The sequence below is a fragment of the Megalops cyprinoides genome, chromosome 21 (assembly GCF_013368585.1).
Source record: "Megalops cyprinoides isolate fMegCyp1 chromosome 21, fMegCyp1.pri, whole genome shotgun sequence".
NCBI classification, from domain to species: Eukaryota; Metazoa; Chordata; class Actinopteri; order Elopiformes; family Megalopidae; genus Megalops; species Megalops cyprinoides.
Window position 1 is genome coordinate 6464575 of NC_050603.1, and position 26787 is coordinate 6491361.

The window sequence follows — 26787 nt, forward strand, 5'->3', positions numbered from 1 at the left end:
GATTATTCTCTATTGTTCTGTAAATGTGTTCTTTCTTTTTATACCAGCACGAAATATTTTTTGAAATAATTACCTCAGTTATTTCTATTTGAAACGAGTGGAAGATTGTAAAAACTAATTATGAGCAATGGATAGCTGGGAACTTTTTTTTGGGGTTAAACGCTGGCTGTCAGGACCGCTAGCGAAGATGGCGTTGAGGTGGCTTTACCTCGTTCGTAGGTTGCTGGGGCTGAGCTGTCCATCGTACACAGAGAGGATGTCGAAGTCCTCCTCCAGAGCAAAGCCCTGGAACACCAGCTGGATCCGGTTGTGGTCCTGAGTGCTGATCACCCACGTGCAGTTGGCGTAGTTGGGATATCCGTACGGGTACCCTGGGCTCTCGATCGTCCCATTCGGGCTGTGTAATGTGTAGCTGCAGTTCTGAGCTGAAAGAGGAAAGAAAGTGAGTGGTGGTTAGAAGGTGTGTACGAACAGCAGGTCAAGGCATGACTCTAATTTACCCTTACCCATGGCAGCTTGCGTAACTTAGATTACATTATTGTAATTTAGCAGGCGCTGTTAACCAGAGAGTCTCACACAGTTTTGCATGTTATCCATTTATACAGCTGGATATTTGCTGGATAAGTGTGGGTTAAGTAGCAGGCCCAAGGGTACAGCAACAATGCCCTGGCGGGGAATGGAACCAGCAACAAGCCCTTCTCCTTACCACTATGCTACACTGCGCCCCAACTTCTTTTAAATATTTATCCATTTATATAGGTGGATACTTGTTAAAAGGATTCAGGTTAAGAACTATGCACAAGGGTGTGACATCAGTGCCTCATATGGGATTCAAACTGACAACCATCAGGAAGCAAGCGCTAGCCCTTAGCCACCTTAGCTTCTACCGATACATAATGCATAAAAGACAATAGATGGCATGTTTCAACCACCATATTCTGCATGACATGACACTGTAAATGCATTATTAGAAATAGCTCTGGCAGCAGTCACAATAGTACGCATTAATGCATTTGTACGAGTACCAGAAGCAGAAGTCACATCGGATATTAATGTTAATTTATATGTGCACGCATTGACCTTTTCCATTCTGAAAACTGTGAAGACCACTTCGCAAATTCTTCACTAACATTCTTCGGCCCTTCAGGATTAAGCCTAAGGATATAATGCCCCCCTAACACGGTGGAAACATTCCTGTAACATTGTATCAACATCATAAAGTCTCAGCAATGTCACAGCGGCAAGGATGTTGCGTGTGGCCGAGAAGCTGGGACCAGCTCTTCACGGAGAAACACAGGAGATGGCTCACTCAATTATTAATGCCTGTAATTTTAATAACCCCACAGCTCCGAGAGCCGACAGTACTTCACAACATTAATTGTGCTTCTCTTTTGCATACTTGTCAGTGGCCACTCATAAAATATTGTATTCAATCTGAAATTTTAATAACCGCATGTGGCGCAATCCATCAGCAGCCAGCTAAATTACTTATCTGGCAGAATTTCCACGGGGACTTTTAATTAATTGTCCATTTCCCCCCCTAATATATCTATGAAGTAATGTATTTATTTCATTTTCTTTTTTTTTTCCCCCTGAGAAGTCTGCTCTTCACCTCTGTGGAGCATGAGGGCCCTGACTGCCAGGCTTGGCCGAATTTCCCCCCTGCCTCCAGCACTCACACACGGGCCTCTGTCTGTCCGGCCGGCGCACCACGCAGGCCGGTAACAGAGCTAATGGCAGTCACAGCTGGAGCTGGGCTGGAGGGCAGTCACAGTGAAAAATTTATCAAGCTACCTCATGTGATTGTGTGCACGTGTGTGTGTGTGTGTCTCGGGGGGGTCTTGATTATTGGAGGAGGGATCTCGTATAGCTTCTCTGCTTGGTTGGTGGTGGTGAGGGGGGGTTCTTGATTATCAAAGGAGGGATTTCCCATGGCTTTTCTTTTTTGGGGGGGTCTGGGGTTCTTGAATATTAAAGGGGGGGGGGGGGGTCTCTTGATTTTGGATGAAGTAGATAATCAGTCTCTCAATTCTTGAAGGAGGCGGTTCCTACACCCACTGTGTGTGTGTGTGTGTGTTGGATGGATTTTGTGGGGGCTCTTGATTTGAATATTTTGGGCGAGAGGACTAATCCTTCAGTGTTCAGATTTCAGTCTTTGCATCTCAGTATTTGTTTTTAATTTCTACTTACTGTATTGTGACACATACTATCCAATTATTAGAATATTTATTATTATTATAATATTTTTAGCAAATAAAATCGCAATTCAGTTAACAATTAGTTCATTTATTTATTATTTTAATATTTTGCAAAAGTTGCTAAAGTCAAATTGATTTGATTTGTAAGAGATTGCCTGTATAACACTCACATGACACCACAGCAGCGCTTCTAATCACATTAAAACAACACCATTTACACAATGAAAGCCCTTCTCTGGGTAGCGTAGCGATGGAACCTAATTGAAAACAAACTGTTGCCCGACGGTGAATCAATCAATCATCTCGTTATCTCTTTAACATCGAGACATTGATACACATCTCCACGGATCGATGGCCGCTAATACACGGCAAGGTTAATGTCAAAGTTAATTTGCAAAGTGCAAAGTCAATCTCGAAGCGTGTCTGTGCCTTGCGGCCCCTTCCTAAATCATCGGGAAGCCCCCGTCCGTGAAGCTGGGCCCGGTCCGACGCTCAAACGTCTTTCAGTTCTGAGATTTCGATGACCTTGGGGAAGGTCACAGCTTTGTTTTTTTTATAGCAAGATTCAATGGTTTGCATGTCAGCCTTGCAACAGAAGAAATAAGAGGGATAGAAATTCAGTTCATTTTAGAGGCTTTTTCATTACCAACTTTTCAATGCAACTATAAGAACTGTAGTTCTGCTTTTCAGTTACAATCGAACAAGCCAATTTAGCCAGCTTCAAACAGCAGAACAGTCAGCATCAAACTCACTGTACTTAATGATCAAGTCCCCAGTCACAAGGGAGGTATTTACTGTCAGCTCTCAAAATGGTCAAATTATATTAAAAGAACTTGAATAATTCTTTTGCAACTGAAACCTGACTTACTGGTATGTACTGTGCTGTACATTAGAAGAATGGAAAGTTCTAAAATACAGTCTGGAAATGATCCATCCACGCGCTGCCTGTGAGAAAAACGGCTGTGCCCCACCTGAGATTTGAACCTGTGACTCTCCAGTCAAGGAGCCAGAGCCCTAAACCCCACCCTTCTACACTGCTGCTTGTATTGGCCAGGCCCTTGAGCCCAGAGTGGTCCACTTCCAATCAGATCGAGCAGCTTTCAGTCCAGGGAAGTACTAGGCTTCCACAGGACTGACGCAAACCGCTCTCCGAGCGGTGCCCGTCTGAGCCGGCCTCTCCAGTCACGTGTTCGCACCAGTGAATACAGGGAGGCTCACGACCCCAGTGATCCTCCAGAGTGCGAGAATGGATAACTGCAAGCGTCTCTGTCTGGCCTGAAATTGGGCCACATTATGTCCAGCACAATGGTGAGGGAAAGAGCAACGGACCTGCCAGAATATTAAACCCTCCTCACACAATCGCCACTCCTTTTGTTTGTTTTCACTCTGTTCCTGAATTTCAATGCTAGATTATTCAAATATAATTAGGAATACATAATTGGAGGACATCTGTTATCAGCATAACCCATATTTTTTTTTTGTAAAAAATAAATAAATAAATAAATAAAAAACAGGGAAATTGTGTTTTGTCATCCTTACTCTATGAATAAATATTTCCTCATAACATGCCGTAATTGAATTAATGCCAGAATGTTGTGTGTTCTCTAATTATGCATTATTTATCAAACACACACAAACAAACAAACACACACACACACACACACACACACACACCCTCACATGCACATGCATAGAAACACACCATTCATACTAATTTTTTCCTTCATCTATACACACATACACAACATACTATACTGGTGCCTGGTTATTGAGACCTTCTATGGGGGACAACTTTTCAAAGAGCAGCTTTATATTTTTCAGATATATATACTACTACTAATAATAACAGTACTACTACTAATTAATAATATCAACAATCACAATAATAATAAGAAGAAAAGGAGCATAATTATTATAATATACATTATACATATATTTTAGATTTTAGCAACCAGAGCATTAAAAATTAAATTAAAACAAGAGACAAGACATGAACAGAATTAGTTTAAAAGAACATAAGAAAAACAAAATGAAGTCAAAAGGGCACATTTAAAACCCAGGAAAAGAGCATGATAAAACCAGGCAGCAAAGGGAATGATTAGGATTAAGCTTCTTGAAGGCAAATCTACGGAGAAATGGTTTTAGCTGAGGTTATCGCTCTCTCTTCACATTTTCACGGTCTGCTGGGAAGTGCATTCCAGAGGCATGGGGCCATTACAGCAGAAAGCTTTTTTATGGTGTTCAGGTGTGCTGGAGGAAGCTGCTGAAAGCTGGAGCCCAGAGTGCGAGCAGGTATGTTGAGAAGGAGCAGGTTCTGCTAGAAACATGGTAAAATATCAATAAGAGCCTTGGACCGCTATGTGAGCAGGTGGGGGGGGGGGGCTTGAATTCCCCCCTGCACTGTACAGTAAAATGGACATCAGATGTGCATTCATGTGCCATCTTGTGCTAAAATTCTGGCAGCTCTGAACACATCAGGCCCTGTTGAAATTTTTAGTGGTCAAAAGTTAAAAGCACAGTAATGTAGTTGAATATAGAAGTAACAGAGCCCTGCACAAGTTTTCATCCTGGATAACAGGGGCCTTATTTCAGCAATGTAGCAGAGGTGGATATAAGACACATAGATACTATTTTTGATGCAAGCCCCAAAGGCTTATTTCAGTCAAAACATGAAGGCATAAAAATTTACAGTAATAATGTGTAGCATAAAATCACCATCTCTATAAAAAAGGACAAGTGGACAGTTAAAATGCCCCTGTCAATATTCATTTTCAATTTTATAAAACTTCTGCAGCCATACTTTGACATCATCATGTTGTGTCATGTTAACAGCTTGCACCTAAAATGGATGCCCTGTTAGTCTTGGAAGTGCAAGGGGGAGCAAGGAACTCAATACAGAACCATGAGGAACACCCAGACTAGTTAGGATGGTATCAGATTTGCCATTGTTGAGCTCTGTTAACCTTAAACCTTGTGTTTAAGCATTTCATGGGTTATGATAACCCTATAAATGACTGGAATTCAATTCTGTGTGGTGGGACTTTCCCCGTTTAAACATAGTCTGCTTTTCACATTGGTTATTATATTGGATATACGCTGAATTATGTTTGCAACGAATGTATTTTCTATGCCTATATGGGCTGAGTGTTACTTACTTGGGAGACTCTAATCTCCATTCTCCCATGTTAACAGTAACAAACTGCTGCCTATGGGTCAGATAAGAACAGAATCAGCAGAGGACTCAGCATCTTGTCAATCAGATCAAGAAGTAGAGTGGCTGAGAATGTCAAGAGCTTAAATCCAGGAGAGGGAGGATATTAATGACTCCAGTTCTATGTTCATGTGATATATGATATGAACTCAAAGCGAAAATTCAATCTGCTATTCAAAGGATTATTAGAAGTAAAAGTGTGAGTAATTTCCGACGCTATAATTCATTGATTTAGTAGACAACCTTACCTATTCCGATTTGCATGTTTGTCTTTAATACTGATTAGCCCGTGAATTCACTCAAGAATGAAAGGGCACACAATAATAGTCCAACTAAGATTTAAATACACATCCACCTGGTTCAGAACCTTTAGTCCACGCTCATATTATTATTCACAAAATAACAGCTTAGCTGTGCCTATGTGAACTGGAAAGGCTATACATTTTGCTGGTGTTACACAGTTAAAATCTTTAAAAGGTAAAACACTACCAAGCACCAGTGTTGTGACATTTGTATGAAATACATTAATTAAGACAACCAAGCCCAATTCCAAGGTAACATCTAACTACTTACACACGTAAGTTATAGAACAGCAAATTCATTTCCTATTCAGTAATGTCTGGGCCCACTAACTTTTCCTTTTCCAGGAAAAGTTATATTACTACTCAAACTGACAAGCTCGTATTAAGATCCCTGTCTGTGATCTACAATTAAGTGACCACTTAGAAAATGTATACATTCAAGAAATTCTCAAACAATTGCTGGTCTGGAAAAATTATACCATAAATTGTGCACCATTTTTTGCGAAATGAGTGGTTTACTACACTACAGCCTTTTTTTGGTGTCTTTAAGTGGCCAGAGACCTGTGCTGTCAACTTGACAACTAAATATAGTGCACGGCCATTTCACGAGGGAAGTGTCAAAAAAAAAACACAAAATTGATGTGTGCATAAATGCTTCACTGAAAGCAATCCTTTCAAAAAGCTCTCCAAGATCAGTAAACTCAATCCACAGTGACACCCTATTCAAAGTATCCTTGAGTGTCCATTTAACTCACCCCCCCCCCCCCCCCCCCCCCCCCCCCCCCAGCTCTTCCTGTCAGCCAAAGTCATTGCTTGGATGGAATTAGAATTTCTAAAGGCTTTAATGTCAGCTAGCAGCAGGAAGCTAAGCTGGGAGGCAAACCTGAGGCATGTTTCAATCTGTAATGGACCGCAATTTTAAAAAACACGACTCCTAGACATCTAGAGTGTCGGTGCATGGCAATAAACCTCCCTTGACACGCAACAAACCAAATGTGCTATTGTGCTGTATAATGCTAAGGACAAGAGCCTAATGGAAAAAAGAGACAAAGAGGCGTTTGCTACAGCGCAGTTAGCTCCGGCCAGAAACTATCCGTCATGTCATTGCGTGTTCCTTTGCGATCTAAACCTGTGCCAGCATCGAGAGGCCTTGACCACTGGCTGTGTGGCTGGACTGCGGAGCCGTGATGCAAAACTCGGGCCCGCTCCACGATCGCCCAAAGCCAGGCCTCACCTCCCACACCATTAAGCCCAAATCGTCCTCACGTCCTCTCGCTTGTGTCCATCCAGTCAATATCGATGTGGAGATGTTGTTTAGCGTGCACTGCCTGGCTTAACTAGAGAAGCACGACTTGGTCGATATTAATTCACGCCTGCCTTCATTAGAGGCCCTGTATACCACAATCCAATGATAAAATCAATGATTGCTTAGATTTTGATATGGAGTGGGACTGCAAACATCCAGGTTATGACAGGCAAAGCACAGTTTTAACAGCCCTTATAGGCAGTTACGACACATCTCCCTTTCAGAGATCCTAATCACAACTTCCAATACAGTAATTTCTCCTTAAGAGTGAGGGATGCAACCAAAAGAATGATGGCTCTAATCTAATCAGCACTGAAAAAGGTCATTTAAAGACATACGTGGACGTGTAATACTGACATCTTAATTTAAGTGATGCACAGCATGAGCTCTTCTTCCTAGCTACCATATTGACAAAGATATGGTTTCACAGAGCGTCCTGTGTTAAGGCATTTTTATCATCCCGCTGGGAAGATGGGCGAAATTGTGACTCGTTCTTTTTTGAGGAAGGAATCCGGGATTAACCTCCCTGCCCGCTTCTTCCTATCGTGAAGAATCGCTCTGCCGCAGGAGGTGCCACCCGACGCAATTCTCCTCACTGCGGAGCTGCGAGAAGCTCTATTATATCGTTGATTTTCGTGATACCGCGTCAAAGTTGTAGAGCGTAGCACGCCTGTTGCAGCACGGTAGCAGAAAGTCATTGAGGATAATCACTCAGAAGAGAAGCTGCTCTTTTCATGTGTGTAACTTTTGACTCTGATTATGGATTTTTCATTATTGAATCAGTGCTCTAAAGAGGAAGTGTCTAAAAACACTACTTTCAAATGTGGTAAAATAAATATAACCTTTAAAAATGACTTACTTTTAAACGCCATTCGTTGGACCTCTTATGGGTATTGGTGTGGTTACATCACATTTGTAATATTAACCCCTAAAAGTAGTAAGACATTTTGTAAAATGGGTCTGGAGATTAAAATGAGTCTGAAACTGTGAGACACATCACTGAGCTGATAAGAGGCATTCTCATCAGATCCAACAATTAGTAAGACATAAATATAAGTACAGTTCTTAACAAGCTGAGCAATATCCTCGCAATGGACTACATCAGACATTACTTAAAAAGCTGGAGAGAATCATGATTTTTGTCCCCTTTATAAGGGTGACATACTCCATATCTTAGAAGAAACAGTTACTTTAATCATACGCAGTTCTGGGATTTTGGGAGGGGATGTTCTGTACCCTTGTTGATTGCAACTCCATGTCCCACATAGTCACACTGACTGCAGCGGCTAAAGCAAGCTTTCAAAATGAAAAGCAATCTGTCCACATGCACAGCAAACTCCCCACCACTTTTGCCATTCATCTTATTTCACATTCAACAGCTCGCTGCTTTAAAAAGGGCGACACCCAAAGGCCCATGCTGCTGAAGGTACAAAGATCTGGGGAAGACACAGCGGATTATTAGTGTCACATGTACAGAATGGAGCGTTCCAGCCGGGCCGAGCCGCGTGAGCGGGCGGGGCAACAGGTGGGAGGTACCTGGCACGTGCCGAGCACGGTAATCGCACAGACTCGCCGGGACCAGAGAGCAGCTCCCCCACCTGATGAAATATTCATGGCTGCCTGGGCACGCTATGTAAATGACAGCAGTAATGATCACCGCTCCCTCTCTCACGGCTGGCTCCCCCCCCCCTTGCTCCACCCCCCCCCCTCAGTCATGGGGGGGGGCGAAAGCTACACCACCTCCTGAATATTAACACTCTGCCGCACGGAGGCGTGACCTTGCACACCTGCTGTGCATGGGCTCTCCCCGACCATTTTTTTTCCCTGGCCCGATGAAGACGTTTCCTTTCACAGATTAACCATTTGTTTTCACGGCGTCCTCTGTGTTGCCTCCAGAACTACATGCCCTCAATACCACCTGCTTTTGGAAAGCAAAAACAATCTTGGCGTCCTCTGCGTATCGTAGGTACGTGCACAGCCGAGCGACCTCAGAATGGCAAAAATCTCCACACCGCTGCTGCTGCGAAGCTTGAATAATGCGGGTCTAAAACACAGCCCGACGGGCCGGTGCTGCTGGGAGCCCAGGAGACCCCCGCGGAGAGCGGACCCGTGTTTGTTTTCCCTTCTGCAGCTGTTTCCCGGAAGCAGGGTCCGTGTGCTACACTGCAAGCGACACTTTGATGCATCGATCTGCTGCCGTGCCTCTCTGGCAGTGCGGCGTCTGAGGCTTGAGCGAGATGCTGGGGGGGGCTGCTATCCAGGAGAGGGAGCAGATCTTTCTGCAGCTTAGCGCTCGTCAGAGAGTGCCTTGCAGTCGCACCACGAGGGCCGGCTGAGGAGCGGTTCTCCACTGTACAGAGTGACCAGTATTATAACTGAGTCTCATACTTATTTCCACTATTTAAAAGCATACAGAGTTCCATCTGACACAGGTTTGCAAAGGTACACCCATGTAACATAAGGACATCTTGAAAAGCCAATGATGGCCATCAAAAGCAAGAGCCCAGATCAGTAATGTCTACCGCAGACACATGACTTTCTAAGCTTCATTCTAAAGTAGGTTTTAATCTAGCAGCCAGGTAGCCCTGGAGCCTTCTCATTTATGGAGCTATATAGGACTTGGTTGGTACATGGACGGCAAACCTCTGGGGAAAACGAGTTTGCTGCTGGAAGCGGTGTCGGTAGCCAGTAGGGCCTCTGGATCACAAAAATTCAACACATCAGTGTAGTTAAGGAGAGCACTGTACCATAGAAGTTTCCATTCTTTGGTGGAAACATTAAACAAGTCTTGACTCACTGTAGTTATTTAAGACCCCATGCCACCCACAGAATGAGCAAGGATTGTCAAACCACATGTCTGGCCTACAAACGGGCATTCTGTACCCATCTCAATTCCCTATGTGGTCGTTGCAAAAGAAAACTGAATGCTAACTTCACCTTCCTGGAAAAACACATAAATTAATACTAATTGATAACTTATTTGTTGCAGTTATTAGGATGGAAACTTGAATCAACTGATATTCCAGGTGTCAGAGAGCCTGAGAGGATCTGGTATAAAGGTACTTCAAAGACCTTCAGCACCAGGATCTACACCATGTGGTCCTTCTCTCTCTCTCTCACTCACTTCTTCCTCCCTACTAAAAAAATTCGTGCCATGCCCCCTCACTACCGCCTTTGTAAAGACAAATCAAGTTCAAAATCTTTCATCATCACATTTTTTTTTCATTGTGTCATCTCTATTATCAAAGGGAAGAAAAGAAATGCACAACAATTAATGTAACTCATTCATGCAACATGTGCTGTCCTCAATCTTTAATGAAGAGGGGAGAGTCTACTGTGTGCAGTTAAATGTTCTCTCCCCCCCCAGCCACCAAATCACATGACCCTCAGTCACCAAGGAAACCATTTCAGGCAAGCAAGCAACAAACAGCACTGGACTATCGCCATGTATGTCTGCCCTAATTACTAGAGTCAAACCCTGGTGTCACTGCATTTATATGTGTCTGTGGATAGACAGCCTTGAGAGTATTTGCTTTCATGACAAAATGAACACATCCTTGATTTCATGACATGATTTCAATGTCATGTTGACCTGTACAAAATCCACCAATGTCATATGAACCTGCATACAATCTACCAATGTCACATGGGCCTGCACACAATCCAGCCCTCTTTAAAACATGCTGGGAGCCCAGCTGCTACCTCAACGGTCGAGGGTCTGTGGGAAACCGTCATTTACGTGCAAGGCTGACAAGATGGCCCTCTTAATTCATCCATTGCATGCTCTGGTACAAACCGAAATAAAATTAAGTGAAACGTGATTTTTGTAATAACCCTCGATTATAATAACAACACGCTAATAACACAGATGTTGTCAAAGTCATGACCCAACAGTATTACTCCTGGTGAGCCTTTTTCGTGCTCCATACGACAGTCATCCCTGTCCCTGTGCCTCTTTGAGCCACGTGTAGTCACTTCCCTCTCTGAGCTCATACTTAACGGATAACGAGGATGGCAAACAACAGCACGCGAGCCGCATGATGTTTACGAGACAATACCCAATCACACGCTGAGTGTCAGCAGAGCAGGGAACAGCCAGCTGATTCCTTCTTCCGCAGAACCTGACTACCACAGTGTACTCTACAAAAGTGAATCCATAACATGCAAGAAAGCATCATTCATTGATTGTATCTAACAATTCATCTCCGCTGGTGTGTGGAATTTTCTGGTGCGGACCGGCTTTCGCACACCGCACACAATGGCAGAGAACAATAGGAGTCAGACCCTTAGTTTACAACTATTTGAACGTTTTGGATCAGGGCCACAATGGAACAGTCATATTTGTAATTTGAACAAACACATTACATTACGTTATATTATTGTCATTTAGCAGATGCTCTCATCCAGGCTGACTTTCATAGGTTACAATTTTATCCATTTATGGATATTAACTAGGGCAGTTGTGAGTTAGGTACCCCTGATGAATAATGCGGAGGAAAGCGAACCAGCAATCTTTCAGTTACTATCCCTGCTCCTTACCACTGCACCACACTGCTGTCCACATACATGAAGCATACTGTCCAAATACTTCCACATGTACTGCAAAACAGCATTACTTTAAAGCAAGCAACACACTGTGAGTGTGTGGTGTGTGTGTGTGTGTGTGTTTGTGTATGTATATGTGCTCATGTATGAGGTTGTGTGTGTGTGTCTGTGTTACTGTCTGTGAACACATTTGTCCATTGTATATCTCAGTTGAGATATAAAGGCCTTCAGATACAGCAACAATGAAATCACACACTAATAAAATGGCTCCTGGCTAGGCAACAGACACCGCTGATCTTTCTCATCCTCCCATCACGGGCTGGGCTCTAACGCGAGCCAAAATCCCCGTACGTTTTAGCATGCGTTTTTCATTTTTTATGTGATGTAGGCAGCCGCGAAAATGAAAACGTGTCCCCATCTGCTTGCGAGAGGCAGCGCGCACACCCGGTCCTGGAGCTACAGCTGGCGTTTCCACTGGTCAGGGAGCAAATGAGCGAAAACCCGGGGAGAACAGGCTGGACATTTCCAGTCAGTAGGCGGGTCAAAATCCCCCAATTAATGCAGCCCTCACACCTCTGATGTTTGCAGTTTAGTGAAAGGACTGCCAGAGTAGACATGTGAAACGAGAGAGAGAGAGAGAGAGAGAGAGAAAAAATAGCATGGATGAAACAAAAGTCCTAAAACGGAAATACCAGGATTTCTACATTAAAGAAGGCGGTGCAGTATCGATATGGTACATAATAATGATTTCCTCTGAAAACATTGCGAAATGTCAAATTATAAGTAATTATCTCTCTGTTATGGGCCGTCACCCTCGAAGTAACTTCTGTGCTCTTCTCAAGCTCAGACATAAATTTCAGTATCATAGTCATACAGGTTCATGAAAAACGCTCAATGTTTGTTTCGTCAAAGCTGAAATTTTGTGTTTGTGACCAACACGTAGATCTAGCGGACAAATTCGCTCTCATCTGTCACAACAATGACAGGCTCCAACTGCGCACCTGCGTCTTCAGACAAAGTGACAAGAGAGATTTAGTTGTCTTCACTCCCAAGCAAGTGTGACGTCTCCGTTCTCAAACTTATCAGCTGATAATTGCTGTAGTTAACCCATCATTCATCTCCATTCCGAGATGAGACGGAGATTCTACGTTCAGATTCGTTTGTCGGTGCCAAGCGAAGCTTAAAAGAAAATCATGAACCGAACGTTCACATACCAGCAGACTACATTATTTAAACGTTCGTTTATGCATTTACAAGTTTGACGTCAGTGGTGGTTTAGCTAGCATATCATAAGCCCTGTGCGGCCAAAAAGTGAAGTCCTGAGTTTAATATAAAAACGGTGTCTTTTACCGTTTTTAAGGTTCGCACTCACTTCACCAGCCATAGAGGTAGATACATTTCACCCGGTATGGAGCGCTCTCTCTTGCTGTTGGCCCACATATTCGTATATCACATCTGACGCATTTCACCTGCGCGTCTGTGCGTCGCCCGTGACGAATATGGTGCAAATTTGTGCGCGCTCAGAACGGGGTCAGCATATGGGATCATGGAATATGCAGTTGGCGTAATTTTGCAGCGAGCGGGGGCACATCTTGTGCTACTTTTGGCGTGTCATCCGTCTGTGGATAAATTATAGAGCTTACAGACATTTCTTGCTCAAATGTTCTTTCAATCCTTGCTCAAATGTTCTTTCTACATTGATTTTTGTTCAACTCATAATTTTGAAATGCGATTGTCTGGGGAGGGTGAACCTTAGATTTTCTTCCTTCAGGGTGTTCATTCACGCTGTGGGAGTGATTATATCATTGTCGTATACTTTAGTTTGCTATTAGTTAATTGTAAACGTTATCGGATTAGACACCGAGAGAGGCCGTAAATGGAATACATGTGGAGACAAGTGTCCTTTTTGTTCTTCCATATTTTTGTACATATTCGACATGATTGTACGACACAAGTGCATGTTTGTTTCGCTCACCCCTTAATCGTTCTGTAGCCTCTTATTAACTATATTCTGTCCTTACATCAGAACATATGTTTAAATGATAATACAAACTCTGTAAAAAAATATGACATAATAAATGAGAGAGTGTTTGTTGGAACAAAGGCAGCCTTCGCATCTGTATCTTTCCTCTGTTCTTCATACATTTTGTGCAGAATAGAATATTTTAAAGCAGCATGCATGCGCCAGTGGGAATTCTGCATAACCGCACTTCATATGACTCAACTTAAATATGGCCACGGTGGAAAGGGAAAATGCCGACCTCAGCCGTCCTGGGTAAACCCATACACCAGACCAATGTTCATGCGCACAATTAGAGACACGGCATTGCAAATTAATACCACAGCAAACGCAGTGGAAACAGCGATTAGCTTCTCTTCGCTTTAAAGATGTGCCTATTGCTTCCACTGGATTTAGCAGGCAATAGACCAGCACAGAAAGAGGAGGAAAAAACAGCGGGCAAACAGGTCGAGGAGTGTTTCGTAAATAAACTGATGAATAATGCGGTTCACAAGATCAGCACTGCGCAAGCCGGTGCATTGTAGGACAGCTCGCCACGGGACATAAAAGTGAACGCTGGGTATTTCAGGGGAGCCGAGAGAAGGTATGATGAAAAACACCTTCCCCATTACCGTGTCAGATTGGTTCACAGACAGTTGAAAATAATATGTTATTGGGGTAAAAAGAGCGGTCTGACATGGGCACGTTTGGGTATCTCCTTGTAAAGATCCGGGACTTCCTTACTCCCTGGACGCTAACTCTCTTGTAGGCAATTAATCACCCCTCTTAAAATAGCATCCCTTTCATCTGGTCTGCCCTAAAAAAGGCGTGGCCAGCCAGGGCCCCTCTTATTGTGCACACTAAGGTTGTAACTAGTTTTGGTCCAAGCCCTCAGGCTAAACAAGCGCACCACAGAGCCACTCTCATCCTGAAACAAACCAGGATGATGTGTCATTGGTTCACCTCATGCAAATTTCAGCTGACACAAAGAGGAGAAGGCAGCCAGCACACTCTAGCTCTTTTCACACTGACTTTACGTCTGATTTACATTAACCACATGTGTAATATGACTACAGGTTAAGAAGTTCTTCTGGAACAATTCACTGTGCTCTGGGTTTGACATGATTTTAATATATGGACATGTAACATTTCCATGTTAGCATTTCAAGTGCAAGTGTGTCAGATGTGTCAAGGAGCAATTGTCATAAATGCCTACTTGATGCAAAGAGCTAGTTCATTGCCGGGGGTAACTACATGTGGTGCTAATGACTGCCAAAAGAGTGCCATTTCCACTATGGACTTCCCTCAGCGATTATCAGAACCTGTCAAGGATGGTTTCGCTGGCCTGTAGGAATGTCACTGCATATTGAACTGGGTGTCCAAACTTTTTTTTTATTGCGAGGGACGGAAAAGTACTTGAGGGCTGAATTGTACTTTTCCTTGAAAAGGACAAATTGAGAAGTACCCTGGGATTAATCTGGCCCCCAGGGACTAGATTAGGCATCCTTAATCGGGGGTAAAATTCCATTCATGAGAGGATTTCCACACTTTCACCCACATTAGGTGACAACAATAAGCCCTGTGTTCTGGCACAAGTGTAGGAGTGAAAACTAGAGGGAGCGAGTTGGAAATAATATCGCCACTACCAGCTAGATCGCACTCTGTTGTAATTTTTTTGCTCACGTTAAAACCTTCCTGCATTCTCACACATATGCATAAAACACCTTGGTTGTGAGGAATCGTTCAGTAAGATTTAGACCCATCTCCAAGCCTCTTTAACCAAAGGCTGATGTAATGATTCTCAGTTTTTCTTTTGTTTTTGGATATTTTTTCATCTCTAAAGGCTTTGTCACAAGCTCATCTGCTCAGCTACCTCTAAATAATTTCACTATTCCAGGCTGAAATTGGGAGAGAGAAGAGCAGGAGAAACACTGGAAGGAGACCCTGTTTGTTTATTGTTCGGCATTCAGGCCCAGAGTCTCATGCCGTCCCCATGACAACAAGGGGAGACGTGGAGGAGGGAGGAGAGAGGCAGGCAATTAAAGATCCCCCTCCTCATGCCTCCCTCACTCCGCTCCTTGGGTTTAGCCAGCCCTGGACGCGAAACAGGTTCTCCTTCTCCTTCCATCTCTCTCTCTCTCTCTTTCTCTCTCTCTCTATCTCTATCTCTCTCTCCTGCTTCTCTTTCCTTTGCTCATCTGTGACGCTTCCACCTCAACGCTGTGCGAGAGTCAGTATCTGCAAACACAATATGGCCTCTATGTGCTAAATATTCTCCTCTACCGTTTCTTTGGTACCATGAAATTTACACTGAAAGCTCCTTTTCTCACAGAGTCATAAATGCATGTTGAAGCTTGTCAAGATGACCAGTGGGACTTGGTGATGCTTGGAGAGAAACTCCATAGATTACAACAGATAACCACAGAAACATCAGATTCACTTGAGATTCATCTGTCCAATGATGAGTTACAATGGCTGGATGGCCTGTTATCTTTCTTACATTAATATGGTGTAGTGATATAAAGTCCTTATATTAATATATCTACACAAATAAAGTAAATCTTTCACCATATGGCGAAGGTCAGAAATGTATCATGACTGCATATTGTATGAAGCATGCCAAGTAACACAACATTACTTGTTTTCACACATTTACTTGTTTTCACACATTCAATTTTTCTTTAACACCACTGTAACTATCTATTATGTATCTTCTTTTTTTCTGAATGACAAAAAATACCATCATTGCTTTTGGGTTTCACATTTGTCTACCTGACAAGAGACGGCAGGATCAATTTTTGTTTTAGTAATGGAATAATCGAACCGCTAAGCATCTGAAATGATCATCCACAGTGAATTATTGATTGGGTGACTCGCCCTATGGATTTGCAGTTATAAAGCATTCGTTGCACTATTCCCATCTCAGGACAACGGATTGTGGCTTTCAGCCAAAATTACTCAGAGGTCGTAGAATTCATAGCCTTCACTGATCTTTGCAGCGTTGGTGTTGGCATTCAGCTGTCCCAAGACTTCCTCGCGGGCTAACACAGCAGACAGCAAGGCTACGACGGCTCCATTTCAGTGTCCTATAAAAGGAAGTCTGCACAATCTCCAAATCACGCATTCCTCCCCTGGTTTTGCCGGTGCCATGGTTCTTAAAGGGAAGGCCAGGTTTCCGCCCTACCACTAGGTGGTGCCTGTGGGCACCCGCTCCGACTGTGTGGCAGCGCAGGGCTAAATTAGTCCTCACCGCATTCTCCCAGCCACCCGTTGGGGGCTCCGCTGTCCCCACCCTCTCCACCCCATTAGCGTCCGCCCTCCCCAGGCCAACCCCGCGGCCTGACAGGCTGACAGGACCCCGCTGCTCTGACAGCTGCTTGGCATTGAGTGGGATTACAAGGGATAACAGTCCTGGGAGCGGGCTCCTTAGCTGGCTGCTGCTCTGTTCCTTCCTGTCGCTCTCTCCTTCTCTCCGTCTCTCTCTTTTCCACTCCCTCTTTCCCTCTGGCCTATCTATTATATCTTTCTCTCCCACTCACTCACAATATCTATTCCTTTCTTTCTCTCCTGTCTCACTCTTTCTTTGCCAGCGTTCCCTTTCCTTCTCTCCTTTCCTCTCCTCTGCGTCTCTTTGACTGAACCAGTGGTGTCGTTAGGTCCAATCATTCGGGGCTATAGCCCCCAATATTTTAATCCTAGCCCTGAATATTTTTGCCCTGAAAAAGGAGGTGTTTATAGCAAAACAGCAGACAGACTGTGTAACAGAGCGGAACTTGACTTGCAGCGACCGAAGGTGTGATAATATTTATTTATTGCAAAGGTAGGTATAACCTCCCCAACCTACCAATGCCAATCTCCCTTAAAAAAAAAAAAAGACAAGCCCCAGGCAAACTTGACTTAGCCCCTGATCTTTTCAATAGCTAGAAACACCCCTGGACTGAATGCCCCCATCTTTTTTCCCCTCTCTCCCACTCTCCAGCCATTTCATCCTTTCTCTTGGCTGACTCCAATCTTCCTCTGTCTCCATATGTCTCACACCTTCTCTTCACCCCTCTCTTTTTGCTCTGTTTTCATCCTTCTGTGCCTTGCCTACCCTCTGTGGTCTGTGTTAATACTCATTTTACTGTCCCTTTTAAACAGAAAGTACCGAAAAGGACACAGGCCCTGACATCTCCAGATCCAAACACGCAGACACCCTGTCTCGGGAACATACGTAAAAAGAAAGCCACACAGCAGCTGGTGTACGCGGCCTGCCCGTTAACTTAGAAAGGTCCATCTCAAGCAATGGAGATGCATGGAGATGCATGCAAAGCAGTGGCACATTCCCAAGCCTCCTCCCTTTAATGAATACCACTGCAACTCAGTGGAGTGCATGGATGGAGTCCCTGAAAAAAACCGCATTCATTAAGCTCGTGCACAGACATCGCTGGTCAGACGGGGCATGGACTGAACAAAGGAGAGGAAAGTGAGAGGAAGCAAGAGAGAGAGAGAGAGAGAGAGAGAGAAAGAGAGAGAGAGAGAGGGAGAGAGAGAGAGAGAGAGAGAGAAAACATTTGAGCGGTAAGAGACATAAATGGATTAACTCCATAATCTAACCATGGTGGATCAAAGATAAGAGAACACTAAATCAAAGTCTTAAGCAGACAGAGAACTGACAGGTTGCAAGAAAGAGGAATCGCTCCTCCCGATCTCGGAGAGATAGGGCCCCTGAAAGACAGGCAGGAGGCGCGGGTGGATTTGGAGCAACTCGCTGGAAGCGCCGTTTCCAATCTCTTTGGTGAAACACGTTGTAATACAGCTGCTCTATCATAGGCAGCGGTCAGAGCAGCAAAGACCACTCTGAGGCACATGCTAACCTCGGCCTTTGACTGGCAGGATGCATTTTTTTTGGGGTGCGCCTGCCTTGTGAACCCCCATACGATGAAGCCGTGCGCCAGTCCACTGAGGGTTTGATAAATGGACTCCTTAGCTTCTAAGCCGAAACAATCAAACCCTGGCTGTGGATCACTGAACCTGTTAGTTTACAATCTGAATGCCTTCAGGGCCTTGTGCAGCAATCACTTATCCCGTTTAAGTGACAAACCAAACAAGATGGACGAGGAGGTGGCGGAGTATAATGAGACATCTTCAAGAAGGGTATCAGATAAGACCCACGTGCGTTTTTTTTTCCTCCCCAATCCACAAGCGCCGGGGCTAGCAGGCAGCGCCTTGAGCTATGAAGATAAAGCACCTGCAATCTGAACCGTTTGAACCACGCACTTAACCGAGGTCAAACCCAGCCCTTTTTACCGCGGAGATACCGGTTGCGCGGGCACATTTCATCCCCGCCATATCCTCAGCTAAAGAAAGGATAAAAGGGCCCTCAGATGTGGGGTAAAAGTAGCTTGATCGTTCCGCAAACGCGAGCCGCCCGCCCACTCCCTGTCCCCCCGTCCCCCTCCCCTCCCAGCTGCGATTATTTCTGCCTCGCCATGCGGAAACGATGCCGCCGAGGTGGCCTGGCTTTGAAAAAAAAAACCCTCCCGCGCGGTGATTTCGCTACGGGAGACCTGTAAAGCAGAAATGAAACAGGCCACCTACCGCACGGCGACATCAAAACCCGGAGCCCCGGCCACTACAGAGGCGGCGTGTGACAAAAAAGGGGGCCGCTTTTCGCTTTTCACGTTTGGCGGCGGGCTGAACCGCGGGGCTGAAAATAAAGTGGCGAAAATGAGGATCCCGGCGGCGGGGGGAAAGGCCGGAATCGGGCCCCGCTGTTCCTGCCTGATTGTTTTTCCCCTTCCCGCGAAACATCAGGAACGTTCTCCTTCGCTGCTGTTTAACCTTAATGATGGCGGACAGTATAACAGTAGTACTGGTAGCGCCGCGTGCCGCAAGCTTGCGGCGTACACCTCTCACCTATCAGAGGAGAAACCGAGAGAGAGACAGCTACAGGTGTGAATTTCTCACAGGTGGCCCCGCTGGGGTCTTCAGGCCCCCGCTGCCAGCTGGTGGAAAGCTGATGGGCGGCCCGAGGGAGACAGAGGTGTGAAGCACAGCAGAGGGGGGAGGAGAATGGAGGCGAGAGGCATGAAGGCGAATGTGACCGTAAGCGTTCTTTTAATAGAGTGGAGGAGATTTAGGGGCAAGACCCGGCCAAGAAGGGCCTGTCCGTGCATGCCCCTCACCTCTGCAGACAGACCTGGCTGTAGGTTTCTCGCCTCCAGTCACATAAAATCCCCAGATTGTCTGGAGGTTGAGACAATCACAACCCAATCGCGGGCAGCTAATTCCCTCCTCTCAGTCTGTTTGGTTAATGTGACAAAGAGTAAAACAAATGGCCCGTGTGACGGCCGACCAGGGTGAATTCCCTTCCACCTCCACTCTTGCTGCCATTTGTAGATCGCTGGCCCTAAACTGATCACTCACCCTAATAAAAGCGGGTCCAGTGATATCAGCTGTCAGGGCAACCACCTGTGTGTGCCAATGCAACTGCCCTGTGCTTCTCTGACTATGCGAGAGGCCTTCAGCGCAACTGAAAGAGCAACGCGTATACAAACCACTGCATCAAAAGATCATCTCGCGAAAATTCCTCAACTGCCGTACTGAATGAGGACACTGACCATGCCTTTTTATTCATTATATGCAACTGATGTGTGAGTATAAGGATAATGAGAGTTGAGAGAATGGCCATATCCCTCTGACTCACAGGGAAGGAAGAGATGTACATACAGCTGATATCCCACAGTGTGTGTGGGCCTGCAGCTAGACCCTATCCACCCACACGTGTCTCAAGAACGTCAAGCTCTGTCCTGCACTGTTAAACCATCGGAGGCGGTGTTGGGGAAAGCCTGCAACCTAAGGTTGTTTTCCTATTGTTATATTATACCACAGTGCATTTGCTTGTCAGGAACTGTTTTAGGGGTTTGGTGTTCGGGCGCATGCTTTAGCAGTATCGATCTCGCTACTGTCCTTAAGTATCCCCTTATCGGTGTCTATAAAACATTCATTAGGACTCGCGAGATCGCGAGGCTCCCAGCATCATCAGCAGCATTGACGCTACTTCGTACACACACATCACTGTCAGTTACGCTATTCGCGTCGGAAAACAGCTGTCGCGAGCGATGCTAGATTTCGAGTCTACCGCGCGAGGAGCCACATGTGATTTGCGGGAGGCTTCCCTGCAGCTGCAGGCGCTGTTCTGGAGAGAGCTGTCCATGGTGCTGGACAGCCCCTTCAATCAAGCCCGGTGACAGCAGCGCTGCGCCCAGGTGCCGTCGACTGCAGACGGCTGTGCCGTTCGTTCTGGTGGGAGAGCTGTACTCGGCCCTGGAACATCTGCCTCCCTCGCCATGCTTCCGAGGCACTAAGTGCTGAGCATTGTCTCCCTCTTTTGACTGTCCCTTTTTTGACGCGTGCATGCGAGTCTGCGTTCACTGCTTTAACGTGTGGTATTCTGACTGATCCGGGCACTTAATGTCTGACGCACTGAAAAAACACTGACACAGAAGTATTACGGTAAAGATGACACCTTTCGTGCTTGCGTGCACAGTACACCATGGAGAACATCGTCCACTATTCCAAAACTATTTATATGAGCATAAACATACACACACACAGTATTTGAAACTGAAAGTAAAACGAATTCAACGTGTAAGATAATGGCTGATGCACCAAGTCCTCCATTAAGAAGAACAACTGAATATTTATGTAAAAAAGGCAATCATAATCAGAATTATTTGCTCAAAAATCATTATTGGCATATTATATAAAATGTTGTTCTTGTTTGTTTGCTTTTCTATGGATTAGCCTGCTTAATAGCTGTTTTCCGGAACAATATCATCCCTCGTATTTATTTTAAATAAACCTTAAAGCAAAAAGAAAAAAAAAAACTACTAGCCACCTTAAAACAATCCGTGGGACTCCCACATTTTTAGACATTTCAATAAAATAGCACTTCAGACTTCAGCTAGAGTTATGTCTCCTCTTATTTCAGCTCCACTTCCTTGGTGTCTTTTTAATCGAGGCAAAGCATGCCCTTTGCGTGCCGGAGAAATGGATGGTTAGGTCTCGTACAAGGGGGGTGGGGGAAAAAGGGGGGGTGTGGTGTATTCATAGAAATGTTCTTAAACTTTAAGGGAAAAAACAATATGGGGAATAATGAATAAACGTAAATTGATGCATAAACGTTTGAGGAGGTCAGAAATCATGACGTAACATCCGAATGAGTCCCCTAATTTGACTTGTTCCAGGAAGCCAACCTTGTGAAGAGTCTAATCACTAAATATCGTCAGTCCTGGCTTTGCTGGTAAATGTATCGTATTGCCCCTTTTGTTCAACATTTTCTCCATACGCGCGCTGTTGTCGCAACAGTGAGTTTGCTGTGCGAGACTTGTTGCTTTTCGGACTAATTATTTATATACATTGCGGAGCGGTCACTGGCTGCCTGTTAGTTAGTTTGCAATGCATTGCACATGGGGAAAACAACCTCTGACCTCCGTTGTCACGTCTTCAAACCTGCCCTTTAGGGGAATATATAAGGACATGTCACTTTTGGGGAACACATTGGAATTCGAATGCGTCCGCAAATGCTCGGCTGCGCTCCGAATGTGCCTAATGATATTGCAGCAAGTTGCATCATAAATATACACTGACACTGCAACTTTAGTTCGGTAACGTTAAGACAAGAATGCATGCTTAACGGCGAGCCGGAGAGCCGAATACATACACAACACCAACAGGCTACATTAAGATTCACGAGCACTTCGCTGCTTGGCGCCCGGCATTTTAGAAAACGGGTATCACAAACAGAATTACTAATGTCCCAATCCGTGAACATATTCGACTGCATAGCCACTTCATCGAAAACGCATAAGCATCTTTGACAGAATTTGCTGGTTACCATTAACAACGACTACAGAGGTGGCCGGCCGCGAGCTAGGTGGTAGTTAGTACTCTCCTGATACCGGCGACGTCGGATAGCGACGTTACTGGCACTTTATGCAGTAATAGTTTTGCATGGAAGCGTACGATGCAAAAATAATCGTCTTTCCTGTCTATGTGTGCTTGCATGAGTATAGATGAAGTAGGCTATCTCCCAACTGTGCGCACTCACTCTGAGGTCTATGTATTGATCGGTGTAAGCTGGTATATTGGAGAGCAGATGTGTTCTCCAATGCTCATAAATTTAGGAAGCGTGACGGGAGTATTTCCACAACTTAACCAGTGTCACGACTTCTAAGCGCCACTCGCATCCATTGCGGCTAAAAACCAAACAATGTTACCAGCATTACCCTTCAGACTGCAAACAAATCAGTAGCATGAACACGATCATGATGTGTAGCGTGCTTATGAAGGCAGATTTTTGATGTTTTTTTTTATTATTGTAATTATTATTATTATTCCCTTTCTTTCTTTTTAGCAAGTGTCCGTCTGTCATTTAGCTCCCGATACGTGGGTGCGCTTCCCTTTTAAACCTTATCGGTTTCAGGCGACAAAGAACATTCGCTCGACGTGTTCGCGGTGTAAGCCCGAGCTGACGACTTACGTATACCTGCACATAGCGTTCAACACCGACTTGCTGCGTAACAGTGAAGCTCTGGTGCCACTCGATGGGAAAATAGGGCAACTGCTTAGGAATGGCCAACGCGATGCAACACAGACCGCTGCGGTCTACATAACGTTATCATTGTCCTGCACTAACAGAGGGTATTTTTCAGCGAATGCAGAACGCCTTTGACGCCGGACACGCACTAAACTCTGTGGTTGAAACGGGTACTATTGAGCGTTTTATGCATTATTATTATTATTATTATTATTTTTAAGGATGTGGTGCGGTTCTCCTCGGTGGAGGCTATGCCGTCCCCGCTCATTACCAATCAAACAAGACTGGTGTTGTTACGGTCTCTAACCGTTTCTTCCCCCAAAATACCACTTTTGTTCATCCAGTCCGGAGCTGCCCTTTTTTCTGTGGCCATTCTTGCAGGGTGAACACTATTTTCTAACAACAGGGAAGTGCACTGAATGAACGCCTTTCTCTAAGCGGTCTCTGCCTCTGTGGCTTCTGTTTATTGAAAATGTTGAGAGTGAAAATGGGCTAGATATAGTGTTGTTTTAATGAAAAATTCAGCGGAGCTGGCTGCACCTTAACTTGATATACTGGCCATGACGGCTGAATTTAACTTGAGACGCGGCGGAGCAAGAGTAACTAGGGACGTTCATAGTGTATGTTGCATCTGTCGTCATGGTAGAATCCAGCCCAAGGTCTCTCCACAAAAAAAGGGGAAAAAATGAAACCGCAGGACATGAGTAACGAGGAAAGACCATGACATGCATTTATCATAAGATGAATACAGAATGATCACGGCATTCCAGTTAAAAATTAAAGTTTTATTAATTCGCGCACCGCATTGCATAACACGAAGAGTACATGTGATTTTTTTTTTTTTTTTTTGCACTTGTACTCTCCGACTTTCATACCCCTTTCATTCGCTTCCTAAAAAAACACGTCCTCACATTTCGTCCTACTCATCGGATTTAAAATGCGTCCAATGCTCTCGCCAGAGAGCATCCTCATGACAACCTACATCCATTCAACGAGCACAATGTCCATTTGCCACCTGTAAATTAAGCAGCTCGGCGCACACAAATGTGATGAGTAACACCGCGGTTACTTCATGTCGAGTAGGCTGTATCCTCTCCTTTGATACCGCGGGGCTCTGCAATTAATGAATTCAGCATCAATGTGTGATATTTCACAGGCATAAGAACACACACGTTATAAACCTCCATAAATATACCGTGATACTTAAAGCCGTGCTGGAGAAACGACTACCAGACACAGTACATTCCACAATCTACATGTTCAGTTCGCAAATGGAAGATATCGTTGAGCCGGCATCGGGATTCAAGAGTCTATGTGACTTCACTATGATGTTCCGTCACTCCACAAACAGCGTTCGGCAAAATTCAAAGTAAGACTCCCAATGGAAAGAAATGGGAAGATTTTAAGGGTTCTAGGAAACTGCAGTAGGATCCGTTTTTGGCATTGCACAAGCGCATTATGTGGACAGCCAGCTAAAATATGGTGCTGACATAATCTCAGAAAAATGTTTTAAACAGAGGAAGAGGAGGGGGCAAACGATGCACAACTAGACATTAACGGCAAACAACGCACAATTGTAATTGCATGCACACCGAGAGTCCAGCTCATATGATCGTCACATTATACTCATCATTCAAATGGCTACCTTACCGTGCTCTATACAGTGTACTGCTCTGTTAGACACAACACAGCATGTCTTATTCAGTGTTTGTTTTATGAAACTGTCATATCAACGGGGCTTTCTCTGCGTTTGCCTTGAATTCCCTTTCATAAAAATGCGTGTTTGATTATGAAAATCAAGTCCAGAGTCGCGGACACATGGAGGATTAATCGCAAGTATTTCCATCCGTTCAGTATGAAAACAATAAATCTCGGAGGAACTTTGGGGAGACGAAATTTAATTTGCGGGATAAACAAACACCGTGTTGTCCTCAAACAAGAGGCGATTATCGCTCCGCTCCCTCTTCTGCGCCGTGCTTAGGCGACATAATACAGAACGGGTAACTTACCCTTAACCGATGCAGCCAGCAACCCCATATACAAGAAGAGAACGCGGCTCCAGTAGTGCGCTTGTACTCCCACCTTCATTAGCGCAAAAATCCCTAATCCGTCCAGTTTCTTTGCCCCGCTATATGTGCATCTGCATTCTGTCCTTACTAGTCCCGTTCCGTCAGAATTCAAAGCGGCGCTCATGGCAGGATTTTTTGGCAGGCACGTTATCAGATGGTTTTAAAAGGAAGATTCACTTTGTGTCGGCGCTGAGAAAAATCCCAATGCATCGAGACTCCGCTTCTGCAGCTGGACTGAACCATCTCACGCGGACCGAGGGGTTAGCGAATTTTAGTGGAAAGATTTCGCACCAAAAAAAGAACAGCAAGAACGAAAGCAGACTTTTCTGCCCGCAAAGAATGCCCGTGTTTGTCCCTCTTCTTCTGGAATTGTGAACATTGATTTGAGACCAGAGGGATTTCTTCTGCTGCTATCACAAGAGGCTGGTGTTTGTATTCTTATTTGTTTGAATTAATAGCCTTATCTTCTCTGTCGATAGTTCATATTTCATCCTGTCTTAGAATAAATAACGGTGCACCGGAAAAGCGAAGATCAAAACCGACTGAAATCGCTGAGAGCCCGTTGTCCCCATTACAAAGTTTACAGCCTCCTTGACAGCTTGGATCTTTTTGAGGTGGAAAATCAATAAACAATCGATAATTTATTTCCAGTATCTCAAGCCTTTTAAGCTTACAGTATTTCCAGTCTTAAGGACAAGAAGAGACTGCAAAGAAGACTCTGCCGTCTCTCTCCCTCCCTCACTCTCTCTCTCTCTCGCCCCCTAGCGCCCCCCCCTTCCCCCTCCTCACACTGTGAGTGTAAGGCACCTTATTAGTTAAAAAAAAAAAAAAAAAAAACATAGCCCATCATATGGAGCCGTCATTTAGTGATACATATCATCATTAGTCAATTCTGTGGTAGCTAGAAATGAGAATATGGCATAAACATTGAACTATTACTATTTCTACTACTATCTTACTACTCAGTTACTACAAATAATGATTACATTTATTGTTCGGCCATCAATATGAAGTGAAACGTAAACGTATATGCACTTTTCTCTAACTCCTAATAACATAAATGGCAGTCCCAAAGGAATCACATGTGTACATATAGAAAACTATCTGTCTCCCTTTACGTGATCAGAGGTCATGAACTACCAAGGCCATTGCATTATAACTCTCTGTTGGGAATCATTGGCTTTGCAGCATGAAATTAAAATTCACATAATTATTATATATGATATTCAGCACACACATTAATACTGATTTGAAGGGCGTTAGGGATACATGTTTAAGTAGACGAACAACTTTTTTGTTTTTTAATTTTGTGTAATCCTGTATAATTGCTTGACTGGCGTGCCTTCGACGTTCAAACCTTGTTAGCTGCTGGTGAATTTGATGCTTAGCATTCTGGAACCCACGCACACAAATCTGTCTTTTTCTTTTAGGGCATATAGCAGGTAATTCGTTTTCAAATAGCCTTGGTTTTGCGCCATTCCGATTAATGAAATGCGTGTGTCTTCAAACATTACATTAAGATTCATCATGTACAAAGTGTAAAAATCAATTCCTCCGCCTACATTAAACCAAAT

At 44.4% G+C, this 26787-nt stretch overlaps 1 protein-coding gene across 1 annotated transcript in view; it reads right to left on the bottom strand.

Annotated features, from left to right (window-relative positions):
• Positions 1 to 25639, bottom strand: part of csmd2 (CUB and Sushi multiple domains 2) — a 275160-nt gene extending 249521 nt beyond the window's left edge. Inside the window, exons 1-2 of the mRNA XM_036555086.1 lie at positions 25154 to 25639; positions 209 to 425 (exon numbers count right to left, since the gene is read on the bottom strand). Coding sequence (XP_036410979.1) covers positions 209 to 425; positions 25154 to 25337 — 401 coding nt within the window. The 5' untranslated portion in view covers positions 25338 to 25639. The remainder of the gene's footprint in view (positions 1 to 208; positions 426 to 25153) is intronic.
• Positions 25640 to 26787: the final 1148 nt, after the last annotated feature.